Raw genomic sequence first — 16,938 nt, forward strand, 5'->3', positions numbered from 1 at the left:
AAAATTTGTTTGTCGGGGCTGTTACACAGTTGGCTCTCCCCTTGCGCTATTGTCTTTTTTCCTGCCAACTGCTAAGTCTCTTCGACTTGCCACACTGTGTTGTGTGGCACTATCACCGTGCTAAATGGGATAGATTTCGAACAGATCTACCAATGCAAAACTGGGCATCCATGAGGTGCGGTGGGCCATCAGCAGCAGCAGAATTGTCCACAACTACAATCTATAACCTCATGACCCGGCATATCCCCCAATCTACCATTACCGTCAAGCCAGGAGACCAACCCTAGTTCAATAAAGAGTGCAGGAGAGCATGCCAGGAGCAACACCAGGCAGACCTCAAAATGAGGAGTCAGCCTGGTGAAGCTAGAACACAGGACTACTTGCGTGCCAAACTGCATAAGCAGCATGCAATAGACAGAGCTAAGCGATCCCATAACCAATGGATCAGATCTAAGCTCTGCAGTCCTGCCACAACCAGCCATGAATGGTGGTGGACAATTAAACAACTAACTGGAGTAGGTGCTCCACAAATATCCCTATCCTCAATGATGGGGGAGCCCAGCATATCAGTGCGAAAGATAAGGCTGAAGCATTTGCAACAATCTTCAGTCAGAAGTGCCGAGTTGATGATCCATATCGGCCTCCTCCTGAAGTCCCCAGCATCACAGATATCAGACTTCAGCCAATTCAGTTCACTCCGTGTGATATCAAGAAATGACTGAAGGCACTGGTACTGCAAAGGCTATGGGCCCTGACAATATTCCGGCAATAGTATTGAAGTCCTGTGCTCCAGAACTTGCCACGCCCCTAGCCAAGCTGTTCCAGTACAGCGACAACACTGGCATCTACCCAGCAATGTTGAAAATTGTCCATGTATGTCCTGTACACAAAAAGCAGGACAAGTCCAAGCCGGCCAATTACCCCCTTATCAGTCCACTCTCAATCATCAGTAAAGTGATGGAAGGTGTCATCAACAGTGCCATCAAGTGGCACTTGCTTAGCAATAACCTGCTCATTGACGCTCAGTTTGGGTTCCGTCAGGGCCACTCAGCTCCTGACCTCATTACAGCCTTGGTTCAAACATAGACAAAAGAGCTGAACTGAAGAGGTGAGGTGAGAGTGACTGTCCTTGACATCAAGGCAGCATTTGACCGAGTATGGCATCAAGAAGCCCTAGCAAAACTGAGGTCAATGGGAATCAGGGGGAAAACTCTCCACTGGTTGGAGTCATACCTAGCGCAAAGGAAGATGGTTGTGGTTGTTGGAGGTCAATCATCTGAGCTCTAGGACATCACTGCAGGAGTTCCTCAGGCTAGTGTCCGAGACCCAACCATTTTCAGCTGCTTCATCAATGACCTTCCTTCAATCATAAGGTCAGAAGTGGGGATGTTCGCTGATGATTGCACAATGTTCAGCACCATTCGCGACTCCTCAGATACTGAAGCAGTCCGTGTAGAAATGCAGCAAAACCTGGACAATATCCAGGCTTGGGCTGATAAGTGGCAAGTAACATTCGCGCCACACAAGTGCCATGTAATGGACCATCTCAAACAAGAGAGAATCTAACCATCTCCCCTTGACATTCACTGGCATTACCATCGCTGAATCCCCCACTATCAACATCCTAAGGGCTACCATTGACTAGAAACTGAACTGGAGTAGCCATATAAATACCGTGGCTGCAAGAGCAGATCAGAGGCTAGGAATCCTGCGGCGAGTAACTCATTTCCTGACTCCCCAAAGCCTGTCCACCATCTACAAGGCATAAGACAGGAGTGTGATGGAATACTCTCCACTTGCCTGAATGGGTGCAGCCCCAACAACACTCAAGAAGCTCGACACCATCCAGGACAAAACAGCCTGCTTGATTGGAACCCCATCTACAAACATTCACTCTCTCAACCACTGACACACAATGGCAGCAGTGTGTACCATCTACAAGATGCACTGCAGCAACGCACCAAGTCTCCTTAGACAGCACATTCCAAACTTGCGACCTCTACCAACTAGAAGGACAAGGGCAACAAATACATGGGAACACCACCACCTGCAAGTTCCCCTCCAAGTCACACACCATCCTGACTTGGAACTATATTGCTATTCCTTCACTGTTGCTGACTCAAAATCCTGGAACTCCCTTCCTAACAGCACTGTGGGTATACCTACCCCAAATGGACTGCAGCAGTTCAAGAAGGCAGCTCACCACCACCTTCTCAAGGCAATTAGGCATGGGCAATAAATGCTGGCCTAGCCAGCGACGCCCACATTCCATGAATGAATAAAAAATAGATCATGATTGGGAATTTAAATAGCAAGTGGGTTAAATATAGTTCGGCATTTTATCTTCTATTTCCAATTAATTTGAAAATGGTGACAAAACCAGCAAGAGAAAAGTCTTCATAAAAGTTCTACTCATGAAATTTGGCTTGATTAAATTGTCATTCTGAAAGCTGAAAACGAGGAAGTGAGGGTTAAAAGATGTGAACCTTTGTAAAACTTAAATAAAAGCAATAGCTTTATCACGTATTTTCTTTTCTCAGGTTGTGTACTGTGTCAAGCATGCAGAGGGTACAAAAATGAAAATAAGTGACTGTAGTAGTGATGAACAAATATACTATTCCCTATTATGTTTGTACAAAAGCTATGGTATGATTTTTAAATAAAACATTTTGTTAGAAGTTATTTAAAGATTAAACAATTTCACAGTAATTCTATTATGCGAGTGAGGTGTCCCTTATCTAGATTTCTAGACATGACTATTTGCAAGCTTAATTATATCTGTGGTTGCTCTACTTGTGTGGATTAATATTTCAAGCCCAGGCTATGGTGTTATATGGAACATCCTTACTGATAGAGGATAGACAGGCAATTAGCACAAAGCCTCGTTCAGTGATGTTCCAAACCTGGTGATTAGGAAGTGTGCAACAATTAGGACTGTAGGAATATAGGAACAAGATTAGGCTATTAAGCCCCTTGAGCCTGTTCCACCATTCAATGTGATCATGACTGATCTGCAACCTAACTGCATATATCCTTTGTTTCAAGTCCCTTAATACCTTTGGTAAACAAAAATGTATCAATCTCAGATTTAAAATTTAAAGTTGACCTAGCATCAATTGCCATTTGCAGAAAGGATTTCTAAATTTCTGCCATCCTTTGTGTGCACAAGCATTTCCTAATTTCACTCCTGAAAAGTCTGGCCCTAATTTTTGGACTATGCCCCCTTGTCTGAGACTTCCCAACCAGCATAAATATCTTGAATACTATTTAATATCAATAAAATCACCCTTCAAATTCAGGGGAATACAACCCTAGTTTGTGTAATCTCCTTGTAATTTAAGCCTTGGATGCCAGGTATAATTCTGGTAAACGTACACAGCACTCCCTCCAAGGCCAGTTTATCCTTCCTAAACTGTAGTGCCCAGAACTGCTCTCACTGTACATCAGATGCGGTCTAACCAGAGCTTTGTATAGTGTTATGACCGAGGTGGGAGCAATGCACTGTCAATTCAGTCCCATCACTCCACAGGTCGCAGTATATTATTAAAGTTTTCCCACTCAACCGGAAAACAGCCAATTTACACACTCTAGTACCCCCTAAAATAAAACAGACCAAACCAGGTATCTTTCGACAACAACAAATTAACGATTTATTGAGCACTAAATCTTAAACACTGTGAAGATAAACCTATGTCTCAAAACCTTCCAACTTCTTATTTTGACCTAACTCCCCCATTCACACACATACACTCAAAGATTCTGGTTAACCGGTTTCTTTTAAAAATGGATGTTTTAAAAATTAGCTGTTTCTTAAGAATAAATAAATAAGTAACTTGATGTGGGTTACGTTCCTAATGGATGAGATATTCTAATGTGAAAATAATCAAATGCTACTCGAAGTCTTCATTTGGATTTGATGAAATAGTCCTTCAGTAGGTTGGCATTCAAAACACTTTGGCTGCAGCAGGCATCAAGACCACTGGCGAATTCCAGAAAATACAATCAGTCAAGAGAGATTCAGTCTTGAAGCAAATACTTCCTGGCTTGGATGTAAAGAAAAGGAGTTTCGCTACCTTCAGTAATACAAATGGTCTCTTCAAAGAAAAGGTTTTTATTTTCCTTCAGCAATTAATTTGGCCTGCAGCTTCTTGTAGAATTTCTGCTGAGAGGGAATAGACAGTTCCTTTCTCCAGTAGCAGGCTTTCTGGTGAGTCTGATACAGACCATTTTTTTTGCCAGTTTTATGCACAGTCAAATTGAAACATTATATCATGTGACCTCTTTCTCTCCCTCTGTAGCCTAACTAACAAGTGCAGCTGCCACACTGTGCCTCAGAAATCCAAAACTTCTCTCTCTGTCTTAAAAAAAAAACTATTTTAATCCGAGGAGAAAATAAATACATTCAGTGACAATAGCTGAAGCATTACTTTTACCCCATTGTATTCTAGTCCACTAGCTAGAAAGGCCAACATTCCGAGCCTTTTTCATTATTTTCTGCACCTGTTCATGATATTTTAATGATCTATGTACCTTGATCTCCATTGTTTCTAGAGTTTGTGTTCTATCCTTTTTAGGTCCAAAGTTGTTGACCTCTTTGCCTACATTGAAATCCATTTGCCACAGTTTTTCTGTTTTAACTTAATGTCACTATCTCTATAATGTTATGCTTCCACCCATAATGCTTCCTATCTTTGTGCCATCAGCAAATTTGGATATGTGGCTTTCTTATGAATAAGTAGAGTGAATAGTTGAGGCCCCAACACAGATCCTTGCAGGACACCACTAGTTTGCATTCTATCAATTAGAACACCTGCCTATTTTCCCTACTTTCTGTCTCCTGTCACTCAGCCAATTTCTAAACCAGTCAATAATTTGCCTTCAATTCTGTAAGCTTCAACTTTAGCTAACCATCTTTTATGAAGGACTTTATCAAATGTTTTCTGGAAGTCCATATAAATAACATCCATAGACATTCCCCGAACCAATACTTTAGTCACCTCTTCAACAAATTCAATCAGGTTCATCAGGCATTACCTGCACGTTACAGATCTGTGTTGGCTCTCTTTGATCAGCTGAAAATTTTCAAGGTGTATATTCACCCTATCTTAAATTATAAACTCTAGAAATTTGTCAGTGACAGATGTTAGGCTAACTGCTGTGTAAATCCTTGGTTTCCGTCAGTAACCTTTCTTAAATAGCAGAGTGGCATGTGCAATTTTCCAAACTAAAGCAATGGTTCCTGAACTTTGGAAAATTATAGTTCGGGCATCTGTAATGTCTTCACCCTACTTCCTTGAAGTTCCTGTGTTGGGAGCCATCTGGTCCTGAGGATTTATCACTTTTTTGTGCTGTTATGTTTTTATTATTATTTTACTTATGTTAATTTTGGTGAATCCCTGTACCTGATACAATATTAGTTTCCTTGGAATTTTGGCATACTGATCTCCTCTACTGTAAATGCTAATGCAAAGTAATTATTCAACATGTCTGCCATTTCCTTATTTTCATTCAGAAATCACCGTCATCCGTTTTCAAGGGGCCGAAACTGCTCTTGACCACCCTCTTTTTTCCAGATATGCTAGGCCCCCCACCTGCCAAGAATGAGGCACATTAATTTTGTCATGAACATTGATTTTAAACTGTTACTGGAGTGAAGAAAGGACTGGTTAAACAGATAAGCTGTGGCTGGAAAACACATTTGCATATTAACAGCCAGTGATTGGAAAGACAAAGGACTATTCCCTGACACATTCAACCCACAATGGACCTTGACCACCAGGTCTTGTGTGTAAGAGGACCATTCCAGAAACTGCTAAGGTGATACAATCCAAGACATGGCCAGACCAGTTAGTCACATGACTAACCTGTTTGGCAACCTGTGTTTTTCTGAATTGTACAAACAGTTTGAACTCAGAGTGTCTGTTTGTTCCTGGACTGAGAAGATCTCTCTCCTGTCTGCTCCCATCTCTTTCTCACAAGCCTCTGAATCTACTGAAGACACATAAAAGCCAAGAGAGAAAAGTCTCCTACAGCGATCAAGTTTTAAGAAGAATACTGGGCCCCAACGAAAAGCAAGATCTACCTATAATCAAGGACTCGACAGTGAGCTCGAAGAACCTTAACAAAAACTCTTCAGATATTGCCTCAAACTCTTCCACTTTATTTTTCTTCTCTTTTCTGTCTCTATTTGCATGTGTATCGTGTATGCATGCTAGTGTGGGCGCGCCATGTATCTATAGGCGTTAACCGAATTAGAGTTTAAGTTTTAATAAATTTAAATTTTTCTTCTTTAAATGTAAAGAAGCCTGTTTGTGCTGGTTTCTTTGCCTTATAATTGGAAAGCAGTGAACAAGGATTCACCAAGGGGGAGCTAAAAACACGGTGTGTTTAAAATTAAACCCTGTTACGGTACGACCAAGCAAAGGCTAAAAGGGAGCCCTAGACCTCTTTCTCACCTGGTCGTAACATTCCTAATATAATTGTAAACATTTTTTGTTGATTTTGATATCTCTTGCAAGTTTCTTTTCATACTCCCTTTTTGTGCCTGCTTTGTCACCCTTTTCTGTTCATAGCACAGGTCCTGACAAATGGGAAAGATACTGGGCTGAATTTTACCAGCCCCTCGATGCCGTGGGTTGTTGCAGGGGAGCCCGTAAAATTCAATGAGAAGAGGCCTGCCACAACCCCTGACATCGAGAAGGGCCCCTCTCATATTACTGGTGGCAGGAGGTAGAGGCCTGCTCAGGTTGGGAAAAAAGAACCCGACCCGAACCCGACTGAACCATAGTGGACCCGAGCCCGACCCAGCCTGAGTCCCTCTGATTTTCCCCGAGCCCGACCCGACCCGATCCAAACACGCCCCAACTCGACCCGACCTGAGTCCGACCCGACCATCCCTTTACTTACCTCCCAACCGGGAATCTCCACTAAGCTGCAGCGCATGCGCAATGATGTCCTAGTGACGTCACTCGCTCACTGCGCTGACTCAGTTTCATCCCAGACTCCCAGCTCACGTAAGTATTTTAATTTCAATACTTACCAGAAAAGCGCTTACCATGTGTGTCCGGCCCGACCCGAACCGACTCAACCTGGACTTGGCCCGGCCCGACCTGAGCCCGAAAGCCATACCCTGAAGATGGGCCCAACTCGACCCAAACCTGACACATGTCATCGGGTCCCAACGGGTTTGGGTCGGGTAACAAGCCTCTGGCGGGAGGCCTGCCACCTGGCGGCGGGCCCTTCAGCTAAATATTTAAATGAACAATAATGAGATTTAAATTAACATATCTGCAGACGTCGGCCATCCCACGATGATTTTATGGCCACCAAACGCAAGTATGGGGATGGTGGGAAGGGGTTGAGGGTCAAAGGGAACAAATTTTGGGGGGGAAAGTTTGGGGTATTAAAAGTTTATTATAGGGGGAGAGGGCGATTAATGTGTAAATTACCCATTGGGGGATGGGAGACGTGATTTACAGTTGAAATAACATTTTATTTTTAATTCCCGGAGATCGGGACCTTTAAATTTTTAAATGTAACTGAAGGCCTTGAAGCCCTTTAAAAATGATGCCAGTGCCTGCGCAGTGGCGCCGGACCCCATTGGCAGGGATGCGGCAGCCGCCGCCTCTATGTCATCGGGGGCGACCACTCCGCCCCCTCGATTTAAAACATCCCCTGTGCGTAATATCACGAGGGCTGTGCGATGGCACTTCCATGTCGGAAGGCTGCCTCTCTCACAGCGTCCCGCCGTGGAGCACGGCACGTTATTAAAATCCAATCCACTATTTTCTGCATGATTGTATGCTTATTTCATTTTATGCTGTCCCTTACCTCTTAAGTGGTCCATGGTTCTTTTTGGCAATTAGGGCTCTTGCCCCTTTGGGGTATAAACTAGTTCTATCTTGTATTAAATTATTTTTGAACACCTCCCACTGATCTTCTGTTGTTATACCCACGAACAGACTTGCCCAGTTTACCGCAGACAACTTCTGTCTCATTGCATTAAAGTTAGCTTTCCCTAAATCTAAAATCTTGGTAGCTGTATTTATTTGGATCATTTGCTCCTCTGCCCCACTGGGAAAGCAATTTGTTTCTCCTATGTGGCCCCGTTCCATGGTATGATTGTGATGCAGCATTCACCATCTGTAATACTACAATCTTCTACCCATGTCCTACCAATATTGCTCTGGAGTAAAAGTTCTACCTAAAACGTGTTACAAATAAATTGTAATTAATTAATGTTATTTTTGTTCTAACCGTGGGTTGAATTTTACAAGTGCGCCGCAGTTTGTGGCGGCGTGTTCTGATGGTAGTGTGCATCCCGCGCGGATGCACCATCCCTGAGCCCCCACAATATTCCGCCCTGACCCACGGCATCGAGGAGCTGGTAAAATTCAGCCCCATGTTTTAATCTATCTATGTTAAACCTAGTTTGACATTATTTCACGGTTCATCAAATTGATGAATAAAATATACACAGCAAAGGTTTAAAGATTGAAAACTTTATTCTCAGCTCTTGATTGCTGTGGAAAATGGAACCCGAACCCTGCATTTACTTCAGGAGGGTTTCCTCATGATTATAGAATCTGCAAGCTGGAAGAAGTGGTGAAATGAAACTGTAATTTTTGTCGGGCAGAATAAACTCTTTCACAATGAAGTTAAGCCCAATTGGAAAATCATTTTTGTACTGTAAATTCTTCAGACTTAATGAGGAATTAGAGGGAGACATCCAAAGACTTGCAGGTGATAGGTAAATTGGCCATTGTAAATTGCCCCTAGTGTAAAGAGGTGATAGGGAATATGGGATTACTGTAGGGTTAGTATGAATGGGTGGTTGTTGGTCGGCACGGACTCGGTGGGCCGAAGGGCCTGTTTCAGTGCTGTATCTCTAAAAAAAAAATATGCTTATATATTTGTATAATCATGCTGTGTAGATCAAATACAGCATATGTACATACAGTATTATAATAAAATTGTGGGATTAGACTTTCTGCTTTGGGTGCAATCAGGAATTGCACCCAAAAGGCACTTGAAATTGCACCAGTTAAGTTACAGTTCAAGTTTCTGCTGAAATTTATTTGCATAATCACAGGCATAAAGACTGGAATTTAACATTGTGGCGGTGGCCCCGCCCACCAGCTGAAAAGTTGGGGGCGAGCCCGCCTCCACCAGGCCTGGAAACCATGCTGCTATTTTGCTTTAATTGGCCTCGGTCAGGAGAAGGAAGACAGGAAGTCCCCCTCCAAGAGCTGCCGGCCAATCAGAGGGCCGGCAGCTCTTCAGTCCCAGTAGCCATCAGGAGCAGTGGCCAATTACTTGGCCACTTAAGGGCATCAAATGGCCTGGGTTGGGTGGGCCATTTGCCACCTCCCCTGGCACTGATAAAATAGCAGTGAGGACGGGTAGGCAACTATTTCCCACATGATTTTACACCCTGCTGCCTCCTATCCTACTCCCGATGGGGCATTAAATTCCGAACAAAATCTTCCATGAATCAACACAATCGAGTTAAGTATTAGAACGTAACTGTTCCTTTTTTGCTACGCATTAAAATGCATTCCTTGATGTATTTAAGAGTGGTAACCTGGTGCAGTTTTATTGATGCAGAGAAAATAAGCATTGTTAATAAGTGTGTCTAGTCCTTCACCAGTGAATAACCTGATATAAAATCATTGAAAATGACTTAAAATAATATTAAAGCATCTAATAGCTCCATTAGTGTTTTTGATACGAAAAGACTATTACAACATGCTCACATGCTGTGTGCCTGAAAATAGAACCATAGAAAAATTATGGCACAGAAGGAGGCCATTAAGCCCGTCATGTTCGTGCCGACTGAAAAAATGAGTTGCCCAATCTAATCCCACCTTCCAGCACTTGGTCCATAGCTATGATCGCAATTTGAAGTTTTCCTGAACTGTTGGAATCTTACAATTATATTTTTATGGGAGGGGTCTGATCCAGGTGACTTGAATCCTGAAGCAGCAAAAAAGAATGTGGAAAAAAACAAACATATGTATTTCTGAGCACAACTCATGTTCGAAATTCCCAGATCTTCTCTGTTGGCTTGGCCAGTTTTGCCCAGATTATGCTAATATTACCGACTTAAACAAGAGGAAACTCATGCCTATGATATTTAATTCTTATTGGCTACAACTGCAAATTGTTATCGTTCTAATCTTTATGACTCTTTTTCTAGTGAAACTTGGCCCACCCACTCTTCAGCAATGCCATTTTGGAGAGTTTGCATGTAGAAATGGAAGATGTATTCAGGAACGCTGGAAATGTGATGGTGATAATGATTGCTTTGATGGCAGTGATGAAGATCAAGACATCTGCTGTATGTTTTGAATTGCACAGCTTGTTTTTTTGTTATTAATTTGTAACCTCTTCTATGTTCTGGTGACAGTCTCCATTTTAATTAACTATCATTTCAGCTTTTCCATTTTGAGACAAATTATCAAGCAAACACTAAAACATTTTTAAGATTTCTGAATACCTAAAATTGACAGCCTACTCTGCCATGCAAGTATAGTGGTTTATTATTTATCTATTCCAATTCATTGGAAATAATTTTAGACTTGTTGACACAACAGATTTGTTTTGTAAATTTTATTTTTTGTCGATTTGCATTTTATGGATAAAATGACAGCAGTTTGATAACCAACTGGGAATAATCTATAAGTAATAAACATTTATTTAATAGCTGGTAAAATTTACAAATAAATCAGAGTGGCTTCAAATTAGTGCTATAAAGCATAGCATGTTAACATTATAACCATCTAGCCTATTGCCAATGACAGGATAAAATTATGAGATAATGTTCAGTGCAGAAATAACAATTAATTAGAAACAGCTATTTTGTAGTGAAGGCAATGTATAATTCATCTATCTATTTTATCCTAGATTCATATTCCAGTTCCAAATTGTATTAATTAACATATTATTTACAGTTTTTGGTTCTAACTGATCATGCGTAATTATTTTTTGCTAGACAACAGTACTTGCCCTGCCAATCACTTCAGATGCCAAAACAATCGTTGCATCCCTAAAAGGTGGCTGTGTGATGGAGCTAATGACTGTGTCAACAGTGAGGATGAATCAAATGAAACTTGCTCAGGTAATTTCTGCAGCTGATTTATATATGGTCTGTTGCAACATTTTGAAATACACTGAAAATGCTTCAGATGATAATCCAGATGTATAATAGATTTCAATCCTTGAACCTCTCTTAAAGCCTTTGTTTTTTTTAATCTACCCTACTTCGCTATGAGTACTGTTCCTCATCTGAGTAAGTATATGAAAACAAGAAAAACATCGAGTTTGCATATGATTATTCAAGGGTAAAAGGATAAAAATGTACCTTCAAACCTAGTATGTGCTTTTTTCAATTAGCATTTGTATTCTTGTCTTGATAATATGCCTATTTAACAATAAAAGTTAGTTAGAATAATTAGTATTAGTATGAGCTGTGCATTACATGAATAAAATCAATTTCTCCAAAAACTTATAAATTATGATAAATTATTAGCCTAGTTAATGGTGTCTAATGGTGAATTCCGAGAGGGATTATGAACTGTAGAAAGCAGTGTAGGAAATATAATATAAACTATCCACTTGCCTCTGCTTGTTGTGTTTTTCTTTAGTTCCTGCCAAATGATTTATGAACTTTAGTGACTATATTTATTAGTTACTCTTAGAAATCAATGTTCTGTATAATTAAAGGTAATAATAGAAAGGTGTAAAAAATTTTGAGGCTGATAAAGCTTCATTTCCACTTGATAATGGCAACAATTAATTCACTAACAATGTCCTTTCAAAATTAACATAAATGTGCCCTGCAAAAGTAGCAATTCTAATCTTAAGTGTTCAACAGTGATTCATTACAATGAGATTCATTATTGTCCACAATTTTAAGCACTTTCTTATAATTTTGCTGCACTTAACACAGATTATGTTTGAAAATTAGACAAAGCACTAAACCTATTAGCAGTAATTCCCTATTTTCAGGGAGAAAAGTTCAAAAAGATTCAAGAGGCAGAATCTTGTGGACACAGTCTCTGGCAAAACAGTGGAACCAATTTCAGGTCAGCAACCAAACCCTCCGAGGGCCTTCCAGTGGAGTTTTGCGGGGTCAGCCAATTAAGAGGCCGTCTCTGGTGTTGGTGTCTAATTAGGTGGTACGGTTGAGATGAAGAGTCAGAGGCCTGGATGAGTGTTGAGTATTTAAGGGGACACCAGCAGTACTTAGAGCAGCATCACTGTGCACTATGAGTTACTCATTTGCAGGCAGAAAAGAAGGAGGCTAATGGATGGCAAAGGGAAAGGGCAGCTCCTCCATCCATGGACACGTCACTTACGTTGATGTTGGGAACAGTGTGGGCACAGAAGCAGGTGCTTTTTCCAAAGGATGGCAAGAGGAGGCCAGCCAGCCTCACAAAACTAGCATGGCTGGAGGCCATAGAGGAGGTGAGCAGCTGGAATGTGGTGTGGAGGAAACAGATCAATGACCTTTTGAGGTCCGGCAAAGTGAGTGCCATGCAACTCTCAATTGGCTCACATTCATCTCAGTGGATCCAGCAGCAGAGATAGAAAGGGTGACACAAGGTGAGGAACACCTTACATATGAGCAAGCACAGGTGCTGGAGGCAGAGACAGCTGTGGAGAATTCCCATTGGAGGCCTGAGGAAATATCCAGCGATGCTCATCTCAACATAGATACTGAACCTTGCGGGGCAGACACTAAACAGGCACTTATGGAGCAGCAAAAGGAAATATATGATCATCTGTCAGAATTGCCAGAGGCAGTGCAGTCCCTTGAGCTGAAGATGGAGGAGTCCATGATTGCCATGATGTCTCTGGTATATGAGCACATGACCACCTCCATTGAAAGAGTGGCCAATGTCATGGAGAGTCATGCACGACAGGCCGATGAGTGATGCAGGCACACAACAATGACCCCCATACAATGGCAGTGACCTTCAGAAGCATTATCAAACAGTTGTCCTGATGGCTGAGCATTACATTCAAATGTAGCTAAGTGTTCACCCACCCTTGGTGAGCAGGAAAATGCAGGTCGGCCCTGAGAGAAAAGGGGTAGACAGGGATGATGGCATTGGGGGCTCTCTTCAAGGTGCTTCCGAGTCATCGTCCTTCCCATCGGCCCCTCTGACAGAGACACAAAAGCTATTCCTGATCCCATGACCAAGCTGCCCTGCACAGCTGCAGGTGGGGCAGTCTTTGGCGGGGCCCTCACAGGCCCCGCAACCCAGAGGATGCCCACCACAGGCATCTAATGTATCAGAGCACGGAAACGAGCAGGCTGCCTCCAGTTATGCTGAAGCCACACATAGACGTAAGAGAAAGAGGAGGCTTAAGCAGTCTGAGTGGCACAAAGGGATTCACTTGAGTGCATCTTCCAATGTTACCCCAGAGAGCTGTGGAGGTTGGGTCATTGAATATATTCAAGGTTCAGTTAGAAAGATTTTTGATTTACAAGGGAGTCAAAGGTTATGGGGAGGCAGACAGGAAAGTAGTTTCGAGGCCACGATCAGATCAGCCATGATCTTACTGAATGGCAGAGCAGCTTTGAGGGGCTGAATGGCCTACTCTTGTTCCTATCTCTTCTGTTCTTATATTCTTATGTTTTACTTCAAAGAGCCATGTGTTGTTGTCCCCTGAGTCGTGCCGTGGTGTTGTTTATTTCCCATACCACATTGAATATGGGTAGATTGAAGTAGGAGAGTCGCACAAAATTCTTAGATGGCAATGTAAGGTGGAGAATGTAATGGGTTACTGGCTCCTCGCAGTGATTAGTTTTGATTGCGAGAAAGGGGTGGTGTATGTGTCCACAGTATGAGTGGCAGGGCAACGGTGGGCATGAGTGCAATGATTTAAGCACTGTCCTCAGTGAATTATGTGTCGATGAAGGTATCGCGGGCTTCTCTGCCATGCAGGTCTATGCCAGGACACTTTATAGGCACCTCTGGATGGTAATTCTCTGCTGGGCTCTCGTTCTCCACCTCCAAGGAATCTGGTCACTTTCAACCTTCCTCTCGAGCCAGTTCCATTCCTCTTTGAAGTGCTAAGTTGTGCAGGGTGCAGCACACCACCACTGTGCCGGAGACCCTTACCGGCCCATATTGAAAGGTTCCCCTAGAGCATCCAAGGCACTTAGAATCAGAAAGTTATTTGGCCCATCATGTCTGTGCCAGAAGAAAAATGATCCACCTATTCTATTCCCACCTTCCAGCATTTGGTCCGTAACCCTGCAGCTTACAGCACTTGAGGTGCTTATCCAGACTCCTTTTGAATGAGTTGAGGGTTTCTGCCTCAAATACCCTTTCAGGCAGTGAGTTGCAGACCATCACCACCCTCTGGGTGAAAAAGTTTTCCTCATCTCCTCTATAATTTTTCTACCAATTACTTTAAATCTGTGTCCCCCTCGTCACTGACCTCTCTGCTAAGGTGAATAGACCCTTCACCTCCACTCTATCCAGGCCCCTCAACATTTTGTACATTTCAATCAGATCTCCCGTCAGCCTTCTCTGTTCCAAGGAGAACAACCCCAGCCTATCTAATCTTTCCTCATAGCTGCATTTTTCCAGTCCTGGCAACATCCTTGTAAATCTCCTCTGTACTCTCTGTAGTGCAATTACATCCTTTCAGTAATGAGGTGACCAGAACTGCACACAGTACTCAAGTTGTGGCCTAACCAAGAGTTATACACAAGAGTTATGAGTTATCACTTAAACTGCATTTTGAGCAAGCCGATGGCACTGCTGCTCTGACAGGTAGAGGAAACTTCTCCTTGGCCTGTAGATCCTGTGCAGAGGGTAGCACCTTCTTCTGGGTGCAGCCTTTGGCCCTTGGTTGTGTCCGGATGCCTGTCTCTTATGTTGCAGCTGCTGGTCCTCTGACGGTGGTTGCCCCTACCGCTCCTCAGTGAACCCACCCTACTTCGGAGTACATGGAGCCCATGTCTCTGTGCAAAGTCACAGGCTTAAAGATCAATAGAGCCATTTAGGTCTCCAATTGTCCTCAGTGAAATGGCACCAAGTTCCTTTTGCTGAAAACTATTTCATATATTTGTCTCAAGGAGTTTCTCCCATCAGTGCTAGCTTTTGACTATGGCTGGCCTATTGCTTGCTGCTTTCCTCCTTCAGACTTCTGATTTCATGTTGGTTTTAGCTCTCACTATACATTCGCCTTCTCTAACTTTTCGAGTTGTCGGCGCAGCCTGTAACGCATGCGCCTTTGGGAAAGAACCATTCCAGGTGTAAAATGGCTTTTCATTGGAATTTTAATTGCCCTAATTGGCTGCACATTTCACTCAAGATGATTCTTGACTTCACTACAAACCCACCCATGGATAAGCCTGAGGGAGGCAGGAAGACGTCAGGATATTGGCCCAATGGCATTTTTCCCAATTTCCCAATTTTCCTCAGCCTGTCCAACCCCTGCCTGTCAAACTTCCACCCAATATCTCTGAAGCTTTTTTTTTAAAAAAAGAATGTTAATAATGTTAGAGTAAAGGGAAAGGAAGAGGAGGAATTTCTGAAATGTGCTCAGGAAAACGTCCTTGATCAGTATGTTCTTGGCTCAACTAGAAAGGAGGTATTGCTGGATTTGGTTCCAGGAAATGAGGTAGGCCAAGTGGATCAAGTATCTGTTGGGGAGCGCTTGGTTAAGACTGATTACCGTATCATAAGGTTTAGACTCGTAATGCAGAAAAGCAAGGAACAAAATAGGATAGAACGGTTAGATTGGAAAACAACTAATTTCAATGCGATGAGAAATGGAACCAAAGACCGACAGGAAGAGCTGTAATGGAAAAATGGGTTATCTTTAAGGAAGAGATGCTTCGGGTACAGGCTAGGAACATTCCAACAAGAGCGAAAGGTAGGGGAACCAAGAACAGGGCTCCTTGGATGACGAGGTCGATAAAGCTCATGATGAAACAAAAACATAGGATGTATGATGCATGCGAGGTGAATTCTTCAACTGAGAATGAGGCTAAATACAAGAAATTGAGAGAGGTGGTGAAGAGGAAAATAAGACTGGCAAAGAGAGAATATGAGAACAGAATGGCAGTTAACATGAAAGGGAACCTGAAAATAATGGTCACTCAACTTCCAGTTTAATTACAAACCAAATGAAATCCTAAAGGGATAAAAGCAGAGCCGACCCTGCTGTGGAATTTCCAGCTTTGCTCTATTGTAGTTTTTATGCTAATTTCATAATGATCTGAGCAACACCAGAACATTAACCTTGTAAAGGCATCCCCAGCATAACCATTTCCATGTCCTGCGCTGCTGCTTATAAACAGTCAAATCTTTGTTTTTTTTTCTATCTCCATGTAGTAAACAAATTATAAAACGTTTCTTTTTTGTTTCATCAATTATTTGTATGACATTCTTAAATATCTGTAGAGCACAATGAGACTACGATGCCATGAGGGCGATTTTCAATTGCCAGTCATACACTCCTTGCCTGAAAACTGGGCGGCCAGCAATTGAAAATCAGTTGGCACCTCACCAACGTCATTGATATGGAAGGTCAGGCAAATGCAGTTGTCAGATGGGCCTGTAAATGAAACAGGCACAAGGGTGCTTCGATGTGAAAATCACAGCCCTCCGCCAATTGTAGGAACCCAATTTCAATTCTCAGATTCAAATGGGCAGAACGTATGCCACAAACTTTTCAGCCATTTATGTCAGGTGTTGAGTGGCCTAACCAGAGTTTATTAAAGGCCTAGGAACCTTTTAACTTTTCTTTTTGGTGCTCCAGGAAGAGGATGAGTGCTCATCCTGTGCTGCCAAAAATCTTCAGCCAGCTGCCGGCAAGTTATTCTAGTGTAAAATCTCTACAAATGATACCCTAAGTTCCTTTTTTTCCACATAGCGATTAAGCACATTTAAAGCTATATCTAATGAAACA

The 16,938-nt window shown here is 42.3% G+C and overlaps 1 protein-coding gene across 4 annotated transcripts in view; it reads left to right on the plus strand.

The window, feature by feature from the left end:
• LOC137371926 (low-density lipoprotein receptor-related protein 1-like) overlaps nt 1-16,938 on the plus strand; it is a 1,827,029-nt gene that overhangs the window by 916,595 nt on the left and 893,496 nt on the right. For all 4 annotated transcript variants that reach the window (XM_068035008.1, XM_068035009.1, XM_068035010.1 and 1 more), the window contains exons 16-17: nt 10,199-10,339; nt 10,994-11,119. In XM_068035008.1, the coding sequence (XP_067891109.1) occupies nt 10,199-10,339; nt 10,994-11,119 (267 nt within the window). The remainder of the gene's footprint in view (nt 1-10,198; nt 10,340-10,993; nt 11,120-16,938) is intronic.

This window comes from Heterodontus francisci, chromosome 7 (assembly GCF_036365525.1).
Source record: "Heterodontus francisci isolate sHetFra1 chromosome 7, sHetFra1.hap1, whole genome shotgun sequence".
Taxonomy (NCBI): Eukaryota; Metazoa; Chordata; class Chondrichthyes; order Heterodontiformes; family Heterodontidae; genus Heterodontus; species Heterodontus francisci.